At 46.2% G+C, this 16,763-nt stretch overlaps 1 protein-coding gene across 1 annotated transcript; it reads right to left on the bottom strand.

Annotated features, from left to right (window-relative positions):
- Nucleotides 1–507: 507 nt before the first annotated feature.
- On the bottom strand, nt 508–16,617 carry CDCA8 (cell division cycle associated 8). The gene is made up of 10 exons (XM_003937038.3): nt 16,325–16,617; nt 16,073–16,201; nt 12,514–12,554; nt 10,361–10,433; nt 9,113–9,198; nt 7,791–7,855; nt 6,629–6,724; nt 4,429–4,555; nt 3,176–3,262; nt 508–1,912 (listed from the first exon to the last, which is right to left on the bottom strand). Exons 1-10 carry the CDS (start codon nt 16,416–16,418, stop codon nt 1,868–1,870), a joined length of 843 nt encoding a protein of 280 aa, XP_003937087.1. The 5' UTR covers nt 16,419–16,617; the 3' UTR covers nt 508–1,867.
- Nucleotides 16,618–16,763: the final 146 nt, after the last annotated feature.

The raw sequence follows: 16,763 nt of genomic DNA, 5'->3' as shown, positions 1-16,763 counted from the left end.
CCACCAGGCTTCTAGTCTCTAAATTGTCCATGCCCGGTAACCTGGCTAGGTATGCTCCAGGTTGTCTTCTTTTAGGCAGAGCCCTCTGCATCATTAGCTCCAGGTTGATTGTTGATCATTTTCAGCCTAGGCTTCCGGGAGGCAGATGTGCCAGGGCCTCAGAAACTCTCAGAAGTGAGACTCATGATCACTGAATTACTCTTGCCCCACTTTGTTCGTGGCCAGCAAAAGTCCACTGTACTGGGAAATTTGAGAGACCCTGGGTGTTCTCCTTCCAGATATAAATTTCTAGCTCATGGAATGAAGGTACTGGGGAGCTCTGCTGGGGGATGAAGGTTCTGATGCCCTGGATCTTGTAGTGAGCCCCTCTTTCAGATACCAGAATGATTCTGCCTGAAGCAGTTTTCACATCTTCTGAGAAAAGCAGCTGTGCAGACCCCCACACCAGTTCCTGTCTCCCTAGTCCACAGAGCACAGTTTGGAGAGGACAAGCAGGATGAAGAATGATTACAAAAGAAAACACAAAACCAGAATTTATTGAAAGCAGGTACCAGCTCTGACTAGAACAATCAGCTTAGAGATACCATTACTCAGAATAACTATACATACAAAAATCTCAGGGAAAGGAGAATAAAAGAACTTAAAAGAATACAACTTGAACAGGACTTTTTTACCAAAATGGTCTTGTTGCAAAATAGTAACTACCACAAAGAGCCCTACATGAGAAAGCCACGTGTCCTTAGGCCTGGGGGTGAGGACTCTAGTTCTCAAATTCTTAGAACACAGTGCATGATTCTCCGGGACAGAGAGGCTGGCTGGAGCATGAGGACCTCACTGCTGACTCCATTTAACAAAGCCCATGCCCCAGGCACAGGCACAGATGGAATGAGACCACCAAGCAAGTCACCCTCCCCTGCCCCCATGAGCTCCGTAACAGAGAAGTGCTCTCTGAAGTGATTGTCCATAGAATAACTGTCTCTAAGCTGACCACTGGACCAGGGACAGCTTAGAGACAGTTATTCTATGGACAATCACATAAAACCCCCAGAATCTAAGCCCTACAATTCCCTTATCCCAATTCCCACTAACTAGGGAGGTAGAAGAGCAAGACATGGAAGCTGTCTCCAAACCAGTATTTGGTCTCCAGTAAACAGGGATAAACACAAAACACTGTTCCACAAACGGGTTTTAAAAGAACTACTGGGCACAGCAGGTGAAAGATCCCAAAGTCCCATTTAGCACCTCTCATAGGAGGAGGAGGAGGAAGGCTGGGAGGGGGAGGTGTGATGAGTGCAGGAGGGGAGATGGGCATGTTCCCTGCTGAGGTCACTGCTGCCAACTGTCCTGTTCTGCTGATCTGTACAGTTCCGCCCACTCATGGGATCTGCCCTCTCATGGCCCAGAGCTCATTTACCTGAGCCTAAACCTCCGAGTCTCAAGCATAGAGAGCAGAGATGCCAGACGCAGAGGTTCTCTGGGTAGGGGTGGTGAAGGCAGTCTTCCCGAGAACACAGGGTTCTTCTGTGCCCTCTCAATTGCAGGGAGGGTAGGTTGAAGAGGATGCTGAGTTACAGGAGGCAGAAGGCAGCAGCTCAGAGAGCAGGGAGGATTCAGCTGGGAGACTGATAGGAAGCTTCTATGGCATGGAGCCAGCAAGCAGTGGCTGGGGTCGGCTGGAATGGGAGGCTGAATAGCACAGCTCTACCTAACTGGTGTGGGAAGAGCATGTCTGAATTCCTGAATTCCCCCAGAGCAACATGGCTCCTTGCTCTGGAACTTCACACTCGAACAATAAGCCTGAAGGGAAGAAGTCTCTTCAGGGTCCCAGAGGTGCCCATTAAAAGTCCATCCTGTCAACTTTGGCTTCTCATTTGCGGGTCTGTATGCTGCTGCAGATTTGGGCGAGACGGTTCTAAAAAGAAAAGGCGAGAGGTTACTGGAGAAGATGCCACTTGGCAGGCTTGCCCCTTGGCCACCCACAGTCAGCCTGAGCACAGGTCTGAGTGAGCCTCAGCCCCTCCATTCTCCATCTGTGTCACACATGAATTCACCTTTTTGAACCTTGTTTTCTCATCCGAACAAGGGAGTAAAATAACAACTCAAGGGAGACAGTAAAGGTATCATATGAGATTATTTGAGAATAGTATTGCAGCAGGTTTAGCTAGAGGATGGCAGTCACGAGATGTGGGTGGCTGGGTGTGTGTCATCTCAGCACTGGGCCTATGTTCAGAAGGACAGGTTTGGGAAACCAGCCCCACCTTGTCCCCTTCCTTGGATGTGCCCTTCAGACCCCACAGAAAAGTGAGGGTAAGGTTGCGATGTTTGCACCAAGTGCTCCATCTGCCACCCAAGACAATGGCTGACTGGACCAAGGAGGTTCATCCCTGGCTGAGCCAATTAAATTCTTCCTCTGGAGAATTTCTCTCTGAGTTGAGGTCTTTCATTGTCACGCAGGCTGGAGTACAGCAGCACGATCACGGTTCACTGCAGCCTTGAACTCATGGACTCAAACAATTTTTCTCCTGAGCTGCAGGGATTACAGTGTGTGCCGCTGCGCCTGGATCTCTTGAGAATTTAAACCAAGACAAGAAATTGAACAGCTGGGCAATGAAGCAATAAAGTTGGAGTTGGAGGTATGGTCACTCAAAGCCACATGCAAAGCCATCTTAAGTGAGAGCAGAACCTAGAGCCTGTGGAGGTTATCCGCTGAGAGAGGGGAGCGAAGTGTGGGGGAAAGGAGCACACAGGCCCCACCTGACGGGCGCCACCACTCCAGAGGCTTGGCTGTTCAGTTCGCTCTTCGATTCTGTTAATGCTGTAAAATTCCTGGTAACAGCCCCGACCCTCATTCTTGAACTATTATAGGCTTCAATTTCCGGTGGCCAATAGTGCCCTAACATACCCCAAGCACTAACTGCCTGAATGAGGCAGAATTGTGATTTTGTAGTGGGACTTCTGTGGCACGCATTCTAGGATTGACCAAAACTCAACAGACACGGCGGAACAGAACTGCTGCTATCTAAGTTGGGTAACAGTCAAAATCTCTGGGGGGAAGGAAGACAACATAAATTTAAGTAGAAAGTATTAGCCCAGGCCCAAAAGACAATCCTAAATAAAGGTAACGCAAGAAAGCTACTAGAGGCATGCTATGTGTGGAGATGAAGATGAGACTTACGGAGAGCTTCTTAATGTTTCCCAAGGCCTCTGGATCCAGCTGAGCAATATTGTGCCTCTGCAAGTCACTGGCCAATAATCGCAGGCTCTGTATAGAGAGGGGAGTGGGTTAAACTGGCATGTCCCTTAGGGCAGGAACCCTCATCTGGCAGTGTGCCCCAAAGGATCCCCCTGATATCCTGCACTTAGTGGTTGGGAATGGCTGGGATGGGGAAGTGGCGAGATAGGCAGGAAGGGTGTTAGCCTATGGAGACGATGATAACGTCAGGGCTATCACTGGGGTGGAGACTGGAATACCTGGGCACAAAAGGCATGCGCATTATCTTAGAAATGCCCAAATGCCCTGCAGAGCACGTCTGAAACAAACTATCCTCCTCTCACAGGGGCTGAGGTCAGCACCTCACTCCATGCAGCCCTGAGAAACTGAGCTCAGCCTGCTTCAGAATCCCTTAAAGTTACAGAAAGCTGAAGGCAGAGCTCATGCTCCTAATTCTAGACTAAGCGCAGAGCTCGGTGGTGCCCTCCTCTGCTCCACCCTTTAACATCTCTATTATTGCGCACATCACAGATACCACGATTGCAACCCCATCTTGACCACTGAGCTGCTTCTCAAGGGCAGGCCCCATGTCTACTTCTCAGGCCTGCTACAATCAGGTGGGCAAATGTTAGCTGATGAATAGATGGAGGCCGTGTGCAGTGGCTCACACTTGTAATCCCAGCACTTTGGGAGGCTGAGGGGGCATGGATCACCTGAGGTCAGGAGTTCGAGACCAGCTCGACCAATATGGTGAAACCCCATCTCTACTAAAAATACAAAAATCAGCCAGGCATGGTAGCGTGTGCCTGTAGTTGCAGCTACTCAGGAGGCTGAGACAGGAGAACTGCTTGAACCCGAGAGGCAGAGACTGCAGTGGGCCAAGATCATGCCACTGCACTCCAGCGTGGGTAACAGAGTGACACTCTGTCTCAAAAAATAAAACACACACACAAACACACACACACACACACACAGAGAGAGAGAGAGAGAGAGAGAGATCAGAAAAACAGATAGAACCCAGAGCTGGGCAATGATCTTTGCAGTCTGGGCCTCTAACCTGGGAGAGAAAACTGGGTTCTGAGTCCTGCAGAAGTGTGGAGATCAGGACCCACGCAACTGAAAGGACTCTGAGGGAGAAGTGTGGGTGAGGGCTCAGGGGAGGGAAATGTTTGACTAAGCAGCACACTGTGGCCTGGCTTCCCTTGGAAATACTTCACCTCTCCGCCGCCCACTGGCACAGTGAGGAAGATCTCTTTGCTGTCGGCAAGAGGGCTGCCATTCCCTGAGATGTTGTAAATCCGCTCTCCTGCTGCTGGAGTGCGCAGGCCAGGGGTCTTGAAGACCCTAGAATGGGAAAAAATCTCTGTGAAGATGGCTTGGCAATTGGATGATCCCAGATTCTATAGATGCTTTTAACCTCCGTCTGGCCTCAAGCTGCAGTTTTCAAATCACACATTCCTAAGAAGGCAAGTTCTAAATTTAAAAAAAAAATTTTTTTAAAGCAGGAATGACTAAACACAGCTGGAGAAAGAAGGATGTAATTATTGAACATACATCTAGCAAAAAGTCAACTCTTATCCAAAAGTTTAGGTCCAAAGCTCCATATGGGTGCCAGTCATCCATCCATCCACAAAGCCAGAAATAAGCTGGTTAATTGTTTCTAGGAGTGGCTGCTTCCATCAGGAGGAATTTTTCAGAGGCAAGGAGGATGATTTAGAGATTACATCATTATACTAATTTCTCAAGACAGTTAAAATATGATTACCTAGTTTTCCCTAAATGCCTTTTGTTAAATATTCATGTGAAAAAACAAGCACTAAAGTGGGAATTGGCTGGGAGCAGTGGCTCACGCCTGTAATCTCAGCACTTTGGGGGGCTGAGGTGGGTGGATCACCTGAGGTCAGGAGTCCAAGACCAGTCTGGCCAACATGGTAAAATCCCATCTCTACTAAAAATACAAAACTTAGCTGGGCGTGGTGGTGTACACCTGTACTCCCAGCTACTTAGGAGCCTGAGGCAGGAGAATCGCTTGACCCCGCGAGGTGAAGGTTGCAGTGAGCTGAGATCGCACCAGTGCACTCCAGCCTGGGTGACAGGGTAAGACTCTGTCTAAAAAATAAATAAATAAATAAGTGGCAATTAAAAGCAGAAAATAAATATTCCACACTTTCCCCACATCAGAGATAACCACTTCTATCCCCAGGTGTAGCCACTCTGAATTCCTTATCTACCCTTCCAGAAACTTTCTATGTATATAAAACCAAATGGGATCATAGAGCACAGTGTTCAGCAACCTGCTCGGAGATGCTCTGTGATCATGAAGCTCTTTCCTATCAGCACACACAGATCCAGTCTTTTTTAATGGCTATGCAGCATCTCCTATTTAGTTAACTAGGTTCTTTGGAAGGTATTAACTTATGCTGCAAGAACATCCTTGCTTATGCCAGCCTCAAAAAAACCAGTATCAATTTTTACTTCTACCGAGAGTACAGGCGTGTGCCTACTCATCTTTAAAAAACTGATTTGAGGTGGGGCATGATGGCTCATGTCTGTAATCTCAGCACACGTTGGGAGGCCAAGGTGGGTAGATCGCTTGAGCCCAGGAGCTCAAGATCAGCCTGGGCAACCTGGCAAACCCCCATCTCTACAAAAAAACAAAAAATTGGCCAGGCATGGTGGCACGCATGGGAGGCTAAGGTGGGAGAATCACCTGTGCCCAGGAAGTCAAGGTTACAGTGAGCTGTGATTGTGACACTGGTCTCCAGCCTGGGCATCAGAGTGAGACCTTGCCTCAAAGGAAATAAATATTTTAAAAATAAAATAATAACTCTCTGATTTGAATCAGAAAAGGCCAAAAACGTCACCTAGAGGCCTCCTAGTCATCACAGGCAGAATATTCGCCTCCCTCCCATCAGATAAAGAATCATTTTGCCACTGAAGATGGGTGAACCTACACTCAAGGGAGAGGCATACATCAGGAAACCCGGCTGGCCACGGTCCTCTGATGAGGCATCCCGGGCCAAGGATTTGGGACTATTTTCTTTACTTTAAGACAGAGTCTTACTCTGTTGCCCAGGCTGGAGTGTGGTGGTGCGATCTCAGCTCACTGCAACCTCCACCTCCTGGCTTCAAGCAATTCTCCTACCTCAGCCTCCCGAGTAGCTGGGATTACAGGTGCAGGCCACCACACCCAGCTAATTTTTGTATTTTTAGTAGACACAGGGATTCGCCATCTTGGCCAGGCTAGTCTTAAATTCCTGACCTCAAGTGAACTGCCCAACTCAGCCTTCCAAAAGTGTTGGGATTACAGCTGTGAGCCACAGGGCACAGCCTAAGAGTATTTTCTTAGACACTACTTCTCTGGGTATGTTCAGTGTTGGAGTCCCATCAAATCCAAGTGTTCCCCTCAATACTCACCTCGAGTCAAACCTAGGTGTCAGGCCTGGAGTTGGTTTGACCACGGATGCCTCCAAGCGGCCCATGGCTGGGGTAACAATGTTAACACGGCTTGACCTACAGGTAAGAAACAGCCATCAGGCATGCCAATTCTCAGGTTCCACAATAGCAGCAGCAGAGCAGTGACACGTAGAGAGCTGACTGTGAGACACTGCTCTGGGCACCTCGCATACCTCCACTCATGTGACCCTCCTAACAACATGGGACACCAGCACTGCTGCTATCCTCATACACGGATGCAGACACTCAGGTGCACCGAGTTTTAAAAACTTGCCCCAAATCACATATCCAATTAGGGTGGAGCCAGAACTTTGAACCAAAGCAGTCTGCCTCCAGAATCTGACTTTTTTTTTTTTTTTTGAGACAGCTTTGTCAGCCAAGCTGGAGTGCAGTGACGTAATCTTGGCTTATGGCAACTTCTGACTTCCAGGTTCAAGTGACTCTCCTGCCTCAGCCTCCTGAGCAGCTGGGATTACAGGCACGTGCCACTACACCTGGGTAATTTTTGTGATTTTAGTAGATATGGGGTTTCATCATGTTGGCCAGGCTGGTCTTGAACTCCTGACCTCAAGTGATCCACCCACCTTGGCCTCCCAAAGGGCTGGGATTACAGGCATGAGCCACCTTGCCCGGCCTCAGAATCTGACTTTTTAATCAAGGAGATAGCCTCTTTATGCAAAGGCTCCCCCAGCTGGAATTCTGTCCTCGTGCCAGGCAGCTGCTGCTCTGCTCAAGGAGAAATTAGTTCACTCCTCCACAGACATGCAACCCAGTGACCACTCTCCTAGGCTGTATCACCATCCCCACATGGCTTATGGTAGAGTCCAGCATAATCAACTCAAGCCCATAATGGTTCTTCACTTTGAAGGACTGGACAAAACATTTCAAGAAACCAATTATAGGTAAGTGACAGCCACTCTATGATGAGCTATGGGGTAGCTCTACATATGGGCTATCAGGAGCTGAAACATAACAGGCAGTTCTTGCTATACTTCAGACACTCAAGGGTTCAGTGATTTTAAGCTGCACTCAAACACTAGTCACCAGAGCCTTCCACTGCCCCTCACTTTCAGCCATAATACATATAGCTCTTTAATAAAACCCAAAACGAAAAGCCTACTACCTTTTCCTTTTGCCTTTTCCTTGTACGGACTGAGTTCTCTTCTTGGATGGAGGACACCTTTTGACCTGCAGTCACAATCAAATGACACTAAGTTTACAAAAAACCCAGCAAAGAGGAAAGGTAAGGAGGGTAAGGAGGGCTTTTTTTTTTTTTTAAAGGGTTTAAAAAAAAGAAACAAACCACCAAAAAACAAAGGGAACAAGCTTTGGATAGTTAATACTAAATGCAGTAAGTTAATACTAAATATAATAAGAATTCAATGACTTAAAAAGTTCAGAACATAACTAACTGAATTTCCACTGGCTGGGTTTTCAACATAGAGGATTTTGGCCAAGATTAAAAGTGAATCTGTTTTGAACTGATTGCAGCCTGGCTTGTCCTGACTACTATACATAAAGGGCTGCTGTCAAGGTCACTCAGGGCATCCCAGGTGCCCAACCAAAGGCAAACTCTGCAGTGCTCCCTTCCTGGGGCCTGGGAGGTCCCTGGCAAGAATCACTCCTTATCTTCCATATATTCTCTCCTCCCTTGTCCTCCATGATGGATCCATCTTGCCTGCTTCTCTAGCTTCCTTGGCAGCCTGCCTTAGGAGCTCCTCTCTATATCCTCCCTCTATGTTCACCCTCAGACTCCTTCCCTTCCTGCACAACCATCTCTACTTCCACAATGGGACAAACACTTAAAGATCTGGGAGGCAGTGTATTTCTCAATCTCCCTCTTCTCCCTGAGCTCCAGGCTGAAATTTCTGTCCAGTCTAGATCTCCTGGAAAAGTATCGAATGGTCCACATGCCATGCAATTGACAGGTACTCCCCCTACCCCCAGTCCAGCACCACTCTGCCGCCTAAGTCCCACACCTCACTGGATGGCGGCTGCCTTAGCTAGAAACCATGCAGTCGTCTCTGATTCCTCCTTTTCTCTACCAACCATGCCACTTTCTAAAACCTATCTCAAAACCATCCCTTCTTTTTATAGTATCGGCATGTCAGTTCAAGAATTCATAAGCTTCCAGCTGGTTTCCCCATCTCCAGTTTCCCTCCTCCCCCATTTATCCTGAATACTGTTCCTCTTCGCTTTCTTCTTCAGCTAGCAGGCTCTCACTCACCTTGAAAGACCTGTTTATGTCCTAATGGGGTACAGGAGACTTGCTAGCTTCCTCTTCTGTGTTCTATACACTTTAGACACCAGTCAATTATCACTCCATGTAAAGTAGGATCATCTCTGCTAAACTGTGAGCTCTGGTGTACAACAATGTATTTTATGCATTTTTGTGTTTGCTTGTTTCATGATAACCCCCAGCCCCCAACCTCAGTGTCCACTTACTCTTGCAGTTTGAAGATTCTTATGTTTATTTTCTTCTTCTTCTTCCTCTTCTACTATCATTTCATCTACTTGTATTACCTTTCGTGCTGTAAGAAACAGTTTCAACAGTGTGGTATTTCTAATGAGAATAAAGTTTTGTGCATTCACATTTCTTATAGGAATAAAACATATGCAATCCTATACTGCAATTAAGAAATGAACTAAAATTAAAGAAGACTTTTTTTTTTTTTTGAGATGGAGTTTCGCTGTTGTTACTCAGACTGGAGTGCAATGGCATGATCTCGGCTCACTGCAACCTCCACCTCCTGGGTTCAAGCAATTCTCCTGACTCAGCCTCCCGAGTAGCTGGGACTACAGGCACGCACCATCATGCCCAGCTAATTTTTGTATTTTTAGTAGACACAGGTTTCACCACATTGGCCAGGATGGTCTTGATCTCCTGACCTTGTGATCTGCCCGCCTCAGCCTCCCAAAATGCTGGGATTACAGGCATCAGCCACTGCACCGGGCCAAGTCATTTCTTTTTTTATTTTCTTTTCTATTGAGACGGAGTTTTGCTCTTGTTGCCCAGGCTGGAGTGCAATGGCCCGATCTTGGCTCATGGCAACCTCTGCCTCCCGGTTTCAAGTTATTTATTTGCCTGTCTCAGCCTCCTGAGTAGCTTGGATTATAGGCATTTGCCACCATGCCTGGCTAATTTTGTATTTTTAGTAGAGATGGGGTCTCTCCACATTGGTCAGGTTGGTTTTGAACTCCTGACCTCAGGTGATCTGCCCGCCTCAGCCTCCCAAAGTGCTGGGATTACAGGTGTGAGCTACTGCGCCTGGGCCAAGTCATTCCTTTTTCAATTCTCTTTCAACTTTGCTGATTCCATCAGGGAGAGTCCCAGTTGGTGTTACCAGTCTTTTAATACCTTTCCAGCAACAATGTTTGTTTTCTAGCACAGCTTTTTTTTTTTTTTTTCTTTTTTCACTTTCACTTTAGTTCACACAGGGGTCTTGAGTTTGGTTAGCAGCAGTCCTGCATACAATAAACTGAATTTCTGGTTTGAATTGGTGTTTGGGTAAAAATAATAATAATAATAATAATAAAAATACAGCATCCAAAAGCAAGTTTTTGGATTTACAAGATTAAGAACCAGACATTAAAGGGAAGACCCTCTACCAACAAGACCCTGGCTGAGCAGCCAACCAAGCAAGCTGAGCCTCAGTTCTTTCTATTGGACAAGGAGTTTTGAAAAGTACTCACTTTTGGCCGATTTCAGGGGTGTCTGAATAGCTTCTGCTGTCAGTTTGTTTATTTCGGTGATATCCAGGTCAGCCTATGACAAACATAGCCAGAAAGCACCAGAGTTATTTCACCAAAATAAGAGAAACAATATTTTGAGATAAAAAATTTTTTTTTAACTATTATTTGATACATAAGACTGTTAAATGTAAGTGATAATACAATGTACAATGTAGCAGACTCCCATAAAGCCACCACACAACCCAAGACCTAAAACATTGCCAGATACTTGCTTTGGCTGTGTATTTATTCCTTCTTCCGTTTCCTTGTCTCTTCTTGCAAAGGTGGTAAGTCTCCTGATCCTGTCATTCCCCAGAGGTAACCATCCCATTCCACTTGCTTAATCATAAGGTGTATGTGTATGTGCTCACATTTACATGCATATGTGTGTATACGTGTGTACACACATAGACACGCTTTTTCACATGTACTTAAACATTTTGTTTTGTTTTGGCTGTTTTCACCACTATTTGTGGTTGTAGTAAATTTGTTTTCACTGCTATATCATACCCCACTGTGTGAATATACCACCATGGATTTGTCCATGCTTCATCAATTGTTTCATACTATTATAAACAGTGCTACCTTGAACTGTCTTATGTGTCTGATGGACATGTCCAAGCATCCCCTTGGCTCTGTCCTTAGGATAGGGGATCAAAGGCATTATAGGTCACATAAATATTCAGCCTTTGCATTATGTCAAATTGTTTCCCAAAGTGGTTACCCTTGTCTACAGCCCATCTGCAAACAATGCAAGTTCCTAATGATCTACATCTTCTCCTACACTTGGCCCTGTGTCAGGCTGACCATTTCTTTGGATCAATCTACAGGGTCTCAATAAGGTTTTCTATGACGATCCTGGGTCCTTCCAAAAGGCTTCCAGTCACCATTCAAATTAGTTGAGACAGAGTTTCGCTCTTGTTACCCAGGCTGGAGTGCAATGGCGCGATCTCGGCTTACCGCAACCTCCGCCTCCTGGGTTCAGGCAATTCTCCTGCCTCAGCCTCCTGAGTAGCTGGGATTACAGGCACGCGCCACCATGCCCAGCTAATTTTTTGTATTTTTTAGTAGAGAAGGGGTTTCACCATGTTGACCAGGATGGTCTCGATCTCTTGACCTCGTGATCCACCCACCTCAGCCTCCCAAAGTGCTGGGATTACAGGCTTGAGCCACTGTGCCCAACCAAGCTCCTCATTATCTTTAACTTCTGAATGAAGCTGGTGGAGATTTACTGCTGTGTACCCTTGGTGGTCAGACTCCTTCAAACCCTGAGATTCCAAATGCTTCTGATCAACTCAACAAAAGATGTCAATTTTGGGGTTTACTTTGTAAATCCAGTGGAGGCTGCAATAAACTAACAGAAAGATACACAAATGCATGTATACATATATTGTTTGTATATGACTTTAGAGTGCCTAGGGAACTCTGTGAAGCCCTTGTATAGACTAGTTTCCAATGCTGTCTCACAGAACTTTCGTAAGAGTAGCAATGTTCTGTGCTCTCTGATGCAGTAGCCGCTAGTCACATGTAGCTACTGAACACGTAAAATGTGGCTAGTATGTCTGAGAAAATAAATTCCTTAATTTTATTAATTTTAATTAACTGAAATACTGCATATACCTTGTGGCTACTATTGGACAATGCAGCTTTCGGAGCTCTATTTTGTATCCCCTTCTTACTGCCTTCAATCCTGGTACTGATGCTGGGAGGAAGGAGGTGAGAGGGGTCGGGGAGTAATGAGCATGCCCAGCAAGAGCACTGCTTCTACAGTATGACATGATGAAACAGCCTCGTCATCTAGCAGGCTAACACATACTGTAATGACCCAGTGGCTTAAAGGAACTTGGGCTTGAGGCTTTCTACTTCCACTGTAGAGTTCAGGACAAACGACTGCAAGAAATTGGTCAAAAATAGAACGGCCACCCTCTGTAGGGCAGAACTATCTGGGTCTCATGTACACAGTGTCTGGCCCAACTCGTAACTTTTTGTTTGATACAAACAGATAACGTCCCTCTATGCAACCTCTTCCACAGTAGGCACCTATTCGTTGGATCTCGGGACTGGACTAGACTTAAGAACTAAGCAGCAGCTGGAAAACAAGACAGGTCACTTACTGTTGCTGCCTCTTCCAGGGCCTGCTTGTTTCCTCCAAGGGCTTTAAAAAGAACATTGTAGTTACGATTAGATTTTAACAATAAATCATCTCACCTAATAGTACCATTTATCTTTCTAAAACTGATCCAGCCCATAGTCTAACATTCAAGGACCTTCACCATCTAATCTATTCTTTCTCCAAGTTATATCCCAAATGTGCCACTGATTCTCATGACTTGTTGCTATGGTACTTTGTATTTCCTCTGCCTGAAGTTCCCCTCCATACTAGACTAATTTCTTTTTTTTTTTTTTGAGACGGAGTTTCACTCTTGTTACCCAGGCTGAGTGCAATGGCATGATCTTGGCTCACCTCAACCTCCGCCTCCTGGGTTCAAGCAATTCTCCTGCCTCAGCCTCCTGAGTAGCTGGGACTACAGGTGTGCGCCACCATGCCCAGCTAGTTTTTGTATTTTTAGTAGAGACGAGGTTTCACCATGTTGACCAGAATGGTCTCGATCTCTTGACCTCATGATCCACCCGTCTTGGCCTCCCAAAGTGCTGGGATTACAGGCTTGAGCCACCACGCCAGCCTAGACTAATTTCTAACTCATTCTTCAAAACTCAGCTCAAACATCACCCCAAAAATTCTGCTTATTTTTCTTTTTTAAAAATATTTTTTAAATTTTATTTATTTATTTTTGAGACAGAGTCTTGCTCTGTCACCTAAGCTGACGTGGAGTGGCTATCTTAAGAGCTCTCTATCTCCAGGGCTCAACTGATCATCCCACCTCAGCCTCCCAAGTAGCTGGGACTACAGGCATGTGCCCCCACATTTGGCTAATTTTTGTATTTTTTGTAGAGACAGGGTATCACCAAGTTATCTAGGCTTTTTTTTTTTTTTTTTTTTTTTTTTTTTTTTTTTTTTAACTAGAGATGTAGTCTCTTGCTATGTTGCCCAGACTGGCTTTGAACTCCTGGGCTCAAGTGATACTCCTGCCTTGGCCTCCCAAAGTACTAGGATTATAGGCATGAACCCCCACCCCAGGCCCTGCCCCCTGCTTATTTTTCTTTAAAATTTTTAAAAAAAATTTTTCTTGTTTTCCTTTCGCTAGGAACTCATTAAAATTTTTATTACTTTTTTAAAGTTTAAAGATAGGGTCTTATTATATTGTGCAGGCTGGTCTCAAATTCCTGGGCTCAAGCAATCCACCTGTCTCGGCCTCCCAAAGTGCTGGGATTATAGGCATAAGCCATTGTGCCCAGCCTGCTTATTTTTCGATCTCACAGGCTGCTGCAAAGTGTGGTGTTAGTTGCTCACCCTCATAATACCCAACAACTCCTCAAAGCTGTTTAAATGTCCATCTCTGCCTTGGACTGAATTCCAGAGATGATATCTTTTGCTTCTCGCAAAAATCTAGCAGACAACAGCTGTACAGTAAACATGTGTTGAATGAAAAGGTCTTTGTGAGATTTACATGTAGAATAAAAAGTTAGCTTAGATCCTCCTGCTAGAAACCCTCACAGTATCTTGTAAGACAGTTAAGATCTTAGGCTATGAAACCAGAATACCCGGGTTCAAACAGACTACACCACTAACTAGCTTATAAGGCCCTGAGCAAAGTATCCAATTTCTCTGTACCTTCATCTTGTTGTTTTGAAAAACAGAAATATTAAAGCTGGGCGCGGTGGCTCACGCCTGCAATCCTAGCACTTTGGGAGGCTGAGGTGGGTGGATCACCTGAGGTCAGGAGTTCAAGACCAGCCTGGCCATCATGGTGAAACACCATCTAAAAAAAAAAAAGAAAAAAAAGAAAAGAAAAAAGAAAAACAGAAATATTATTATTAGTAAGAAAAATTCATCAATGTATATAAAACATTTGGTACAATGCCCATCTGGCATAGGAAGCACAATATAAATATGCTCACTGACCACGACTCTATTCTACCTCCTTTGTAGTACCTATACTTAATTAGATAATTGCATGTGGATTTTTCTAATAGCTCTTTTCTACTAACCTGCATATTCCTGAAGGCAGAGACACTGTTGTGTTATTCCCCAGTGCATCTTTAGCACCTAGCACTGTGACTGACACATGCTCCATGTTTGTGGAAATGAGCAAACGAATGGCTTAATATTAATAAATAAAAGGGCAAGTCAAAAGGATCATTAAATGTCAAATATGTGAGCAGAACATGCATTTCTAACCAAGAAGGAGACTACATGCTGGGTAATTAATAATAAGGAAAAGAGAAAAAGAAAAGGCAATCCAGCAGAAAGTCCAGCCTCCTGCATTTCGATGGACATTTAATAAGGGAGGGGGGAAACAGGCTGGGATTTTTCTCTGGCTAGGAAAACTGATGTGTCCATTTTTAAGGTAGCAATTTCCATAAGCTGCCAAAGGAGCTGCTTCAGGTTATTCTTCTACCTGAGCTCTGGTTAACTGACTACATCATTTATTCATTGTTACATGGGAAGGGGAAAATATACATATATTTTTATGGTTTTTGTTTTAAATTTTTTTTTGAGACAAGAGTCTTGCTCTGTCACCCAGGCTGGAGGGCAGTGGCATGATCTTGGCTCACTGCAACCTCCATCTCCCGGGTTCAAGAGATTCTCCTGCCTCAGCCTTCTGAGTAGCTGGCACTACAGCCACCCACCACCATGCCCAGCTAATTTTGGTATTTTTTAGTAGAGACAGGGTTTCATCGTATTGGCTAGGCTGGTCCTGAACTGCTGACCTTGTGATCTGCCCACCTCGGCCTCCCAAAGTGCTGAGATTACAGGTGTGAGCCACACCCCTCAACCCCGCGTCCGGCCAAAATACACATATATTTTAAAAAATACTATTTCCAGGCCAGGCAGTGGCTGACGCCTGTAATCCCACACTTTGGGAGGCGGAGGCAGGCTTGAGGTCGGGAGTTCAAGACCAGTCTGGCCAACACGATGAAACCCCGTTTCTACTGAAAATACAAAAATCAGCCGGGTGTGGTGGCAGGCGCCGGTAATCCCAGCTACTCCGAAGGCTGAGGCAGGAGGCAGGAGAATCACTTGAACCCATAACGCGGAGGCTGTACTTGAACCCAGGAGGTGGATGTTGCAATGAGCCAATATCGCGCCACTGCACTTCACTCCAGCCTGGGTGACAGACTGAGGCTCTGTCTAAAAAAATAAATAAATAAATAAAAATACTATTTCCTGATGTGGAAAAATTATGTGAAATTCACATTTCAGTGGATCCATAACTAAAATTTTATTGCAGTACAGCCCCTCCATGCCCATTCACTACAGCTGTTTTGGAACTGTATCACAGAGTTGAGTACTCCGACAGAGACCCCCACCGCCCCCCCGCACCAGTGGACTAAAATATTTGCTAGCTAGACCTTTAGAGAAAAGCATGGAGAAAAATGAAGTAGGGAAGTGAGACAGAGAGTGAAGGGGAGCAGTAGGTCTGCCATTTTCCTTAAGTGGTCATGTCAGATCTCATTAAAAGGTGCCATCTGAGCGAGCCCTTTCTGAAGGGTGTCACCTAACCCCAAGGGGCTCCAGGCCTCCGCCCAGGGAAGCGTTCCAGCTCTTACCGAAGTAGTCGAGCCAGTTCATCTCGCGCAGCGCCTTGGGGAGTCGCAGGATCTCGATGTTGTACAAGTTATCCACCTCCTTGAGGAGGTTCTGCCTGTCTGACTCAATCTGCTTGATTCGTATTTCCACTGCGGGAGGGCAGAGCCGACGGGACACGGGTCACGGGGCGGGCGAATAGGTGCCGCTCGTGTCCCCCCACCCGCCAGCATCCCGCGACCGCCCCGGGAAGCTGCGACGGCCCGGCCCCTTACCTTCACGGTCGAAGTCTTTCAGAAAGGAGGCGAGCTTCCGCTTCCGTAAGGAGTTGGTTTTGGCCACTCGACTGCTGCCCTTCCTAGGAGCCATGGTGCTCGGCGGAGGCTGCGAGGAGCGGCGGAGATGGTGCAGGGAGGCAAGGAACCGGGTAGGCACGAGAAAGGCAGACGAATACCACCCGAAGAAGTTGCCAGGCACGTACCTGCGGTCCCGAGACAAGGGCTAGGCAAAACCTCCCTGTGCCAGTGAGAGAGAGCGGCTCTACTACCAACCGCCACCCAATTCAAACTCCACGGCCACAAGCTGACCAATGAGAAGCCGCCGTCCCACAACATCCAATCACAAGCAAGTTCCTGCCGGTCCGGGGTCTCCCGCCCAATGCGCTCTCTACAGCCTGATTACGACAGCGCAGCCGCCGCCGTTGCGGGTGCTCCT

The sequence above is a fragment of the Saimiri boliviensis genome, chromosome 11 (genome assembly GCF_048565385.1).
Source record: "Saimiri boliviensis isolate mSaiBol1 chromosome 11, mSaiBol1.pri, whole genome shotgun sequence".
In the NCBI taxonomy this organism is placed as follows: Eukaryota; Metazoa; Chordata; class Mammalia; order Primates; family Cebidae; genus Saimiri; species Saimiri boliviensis.
This window is presented reverse-complemented; position numbering and strand designations above follow the sequence as displayed.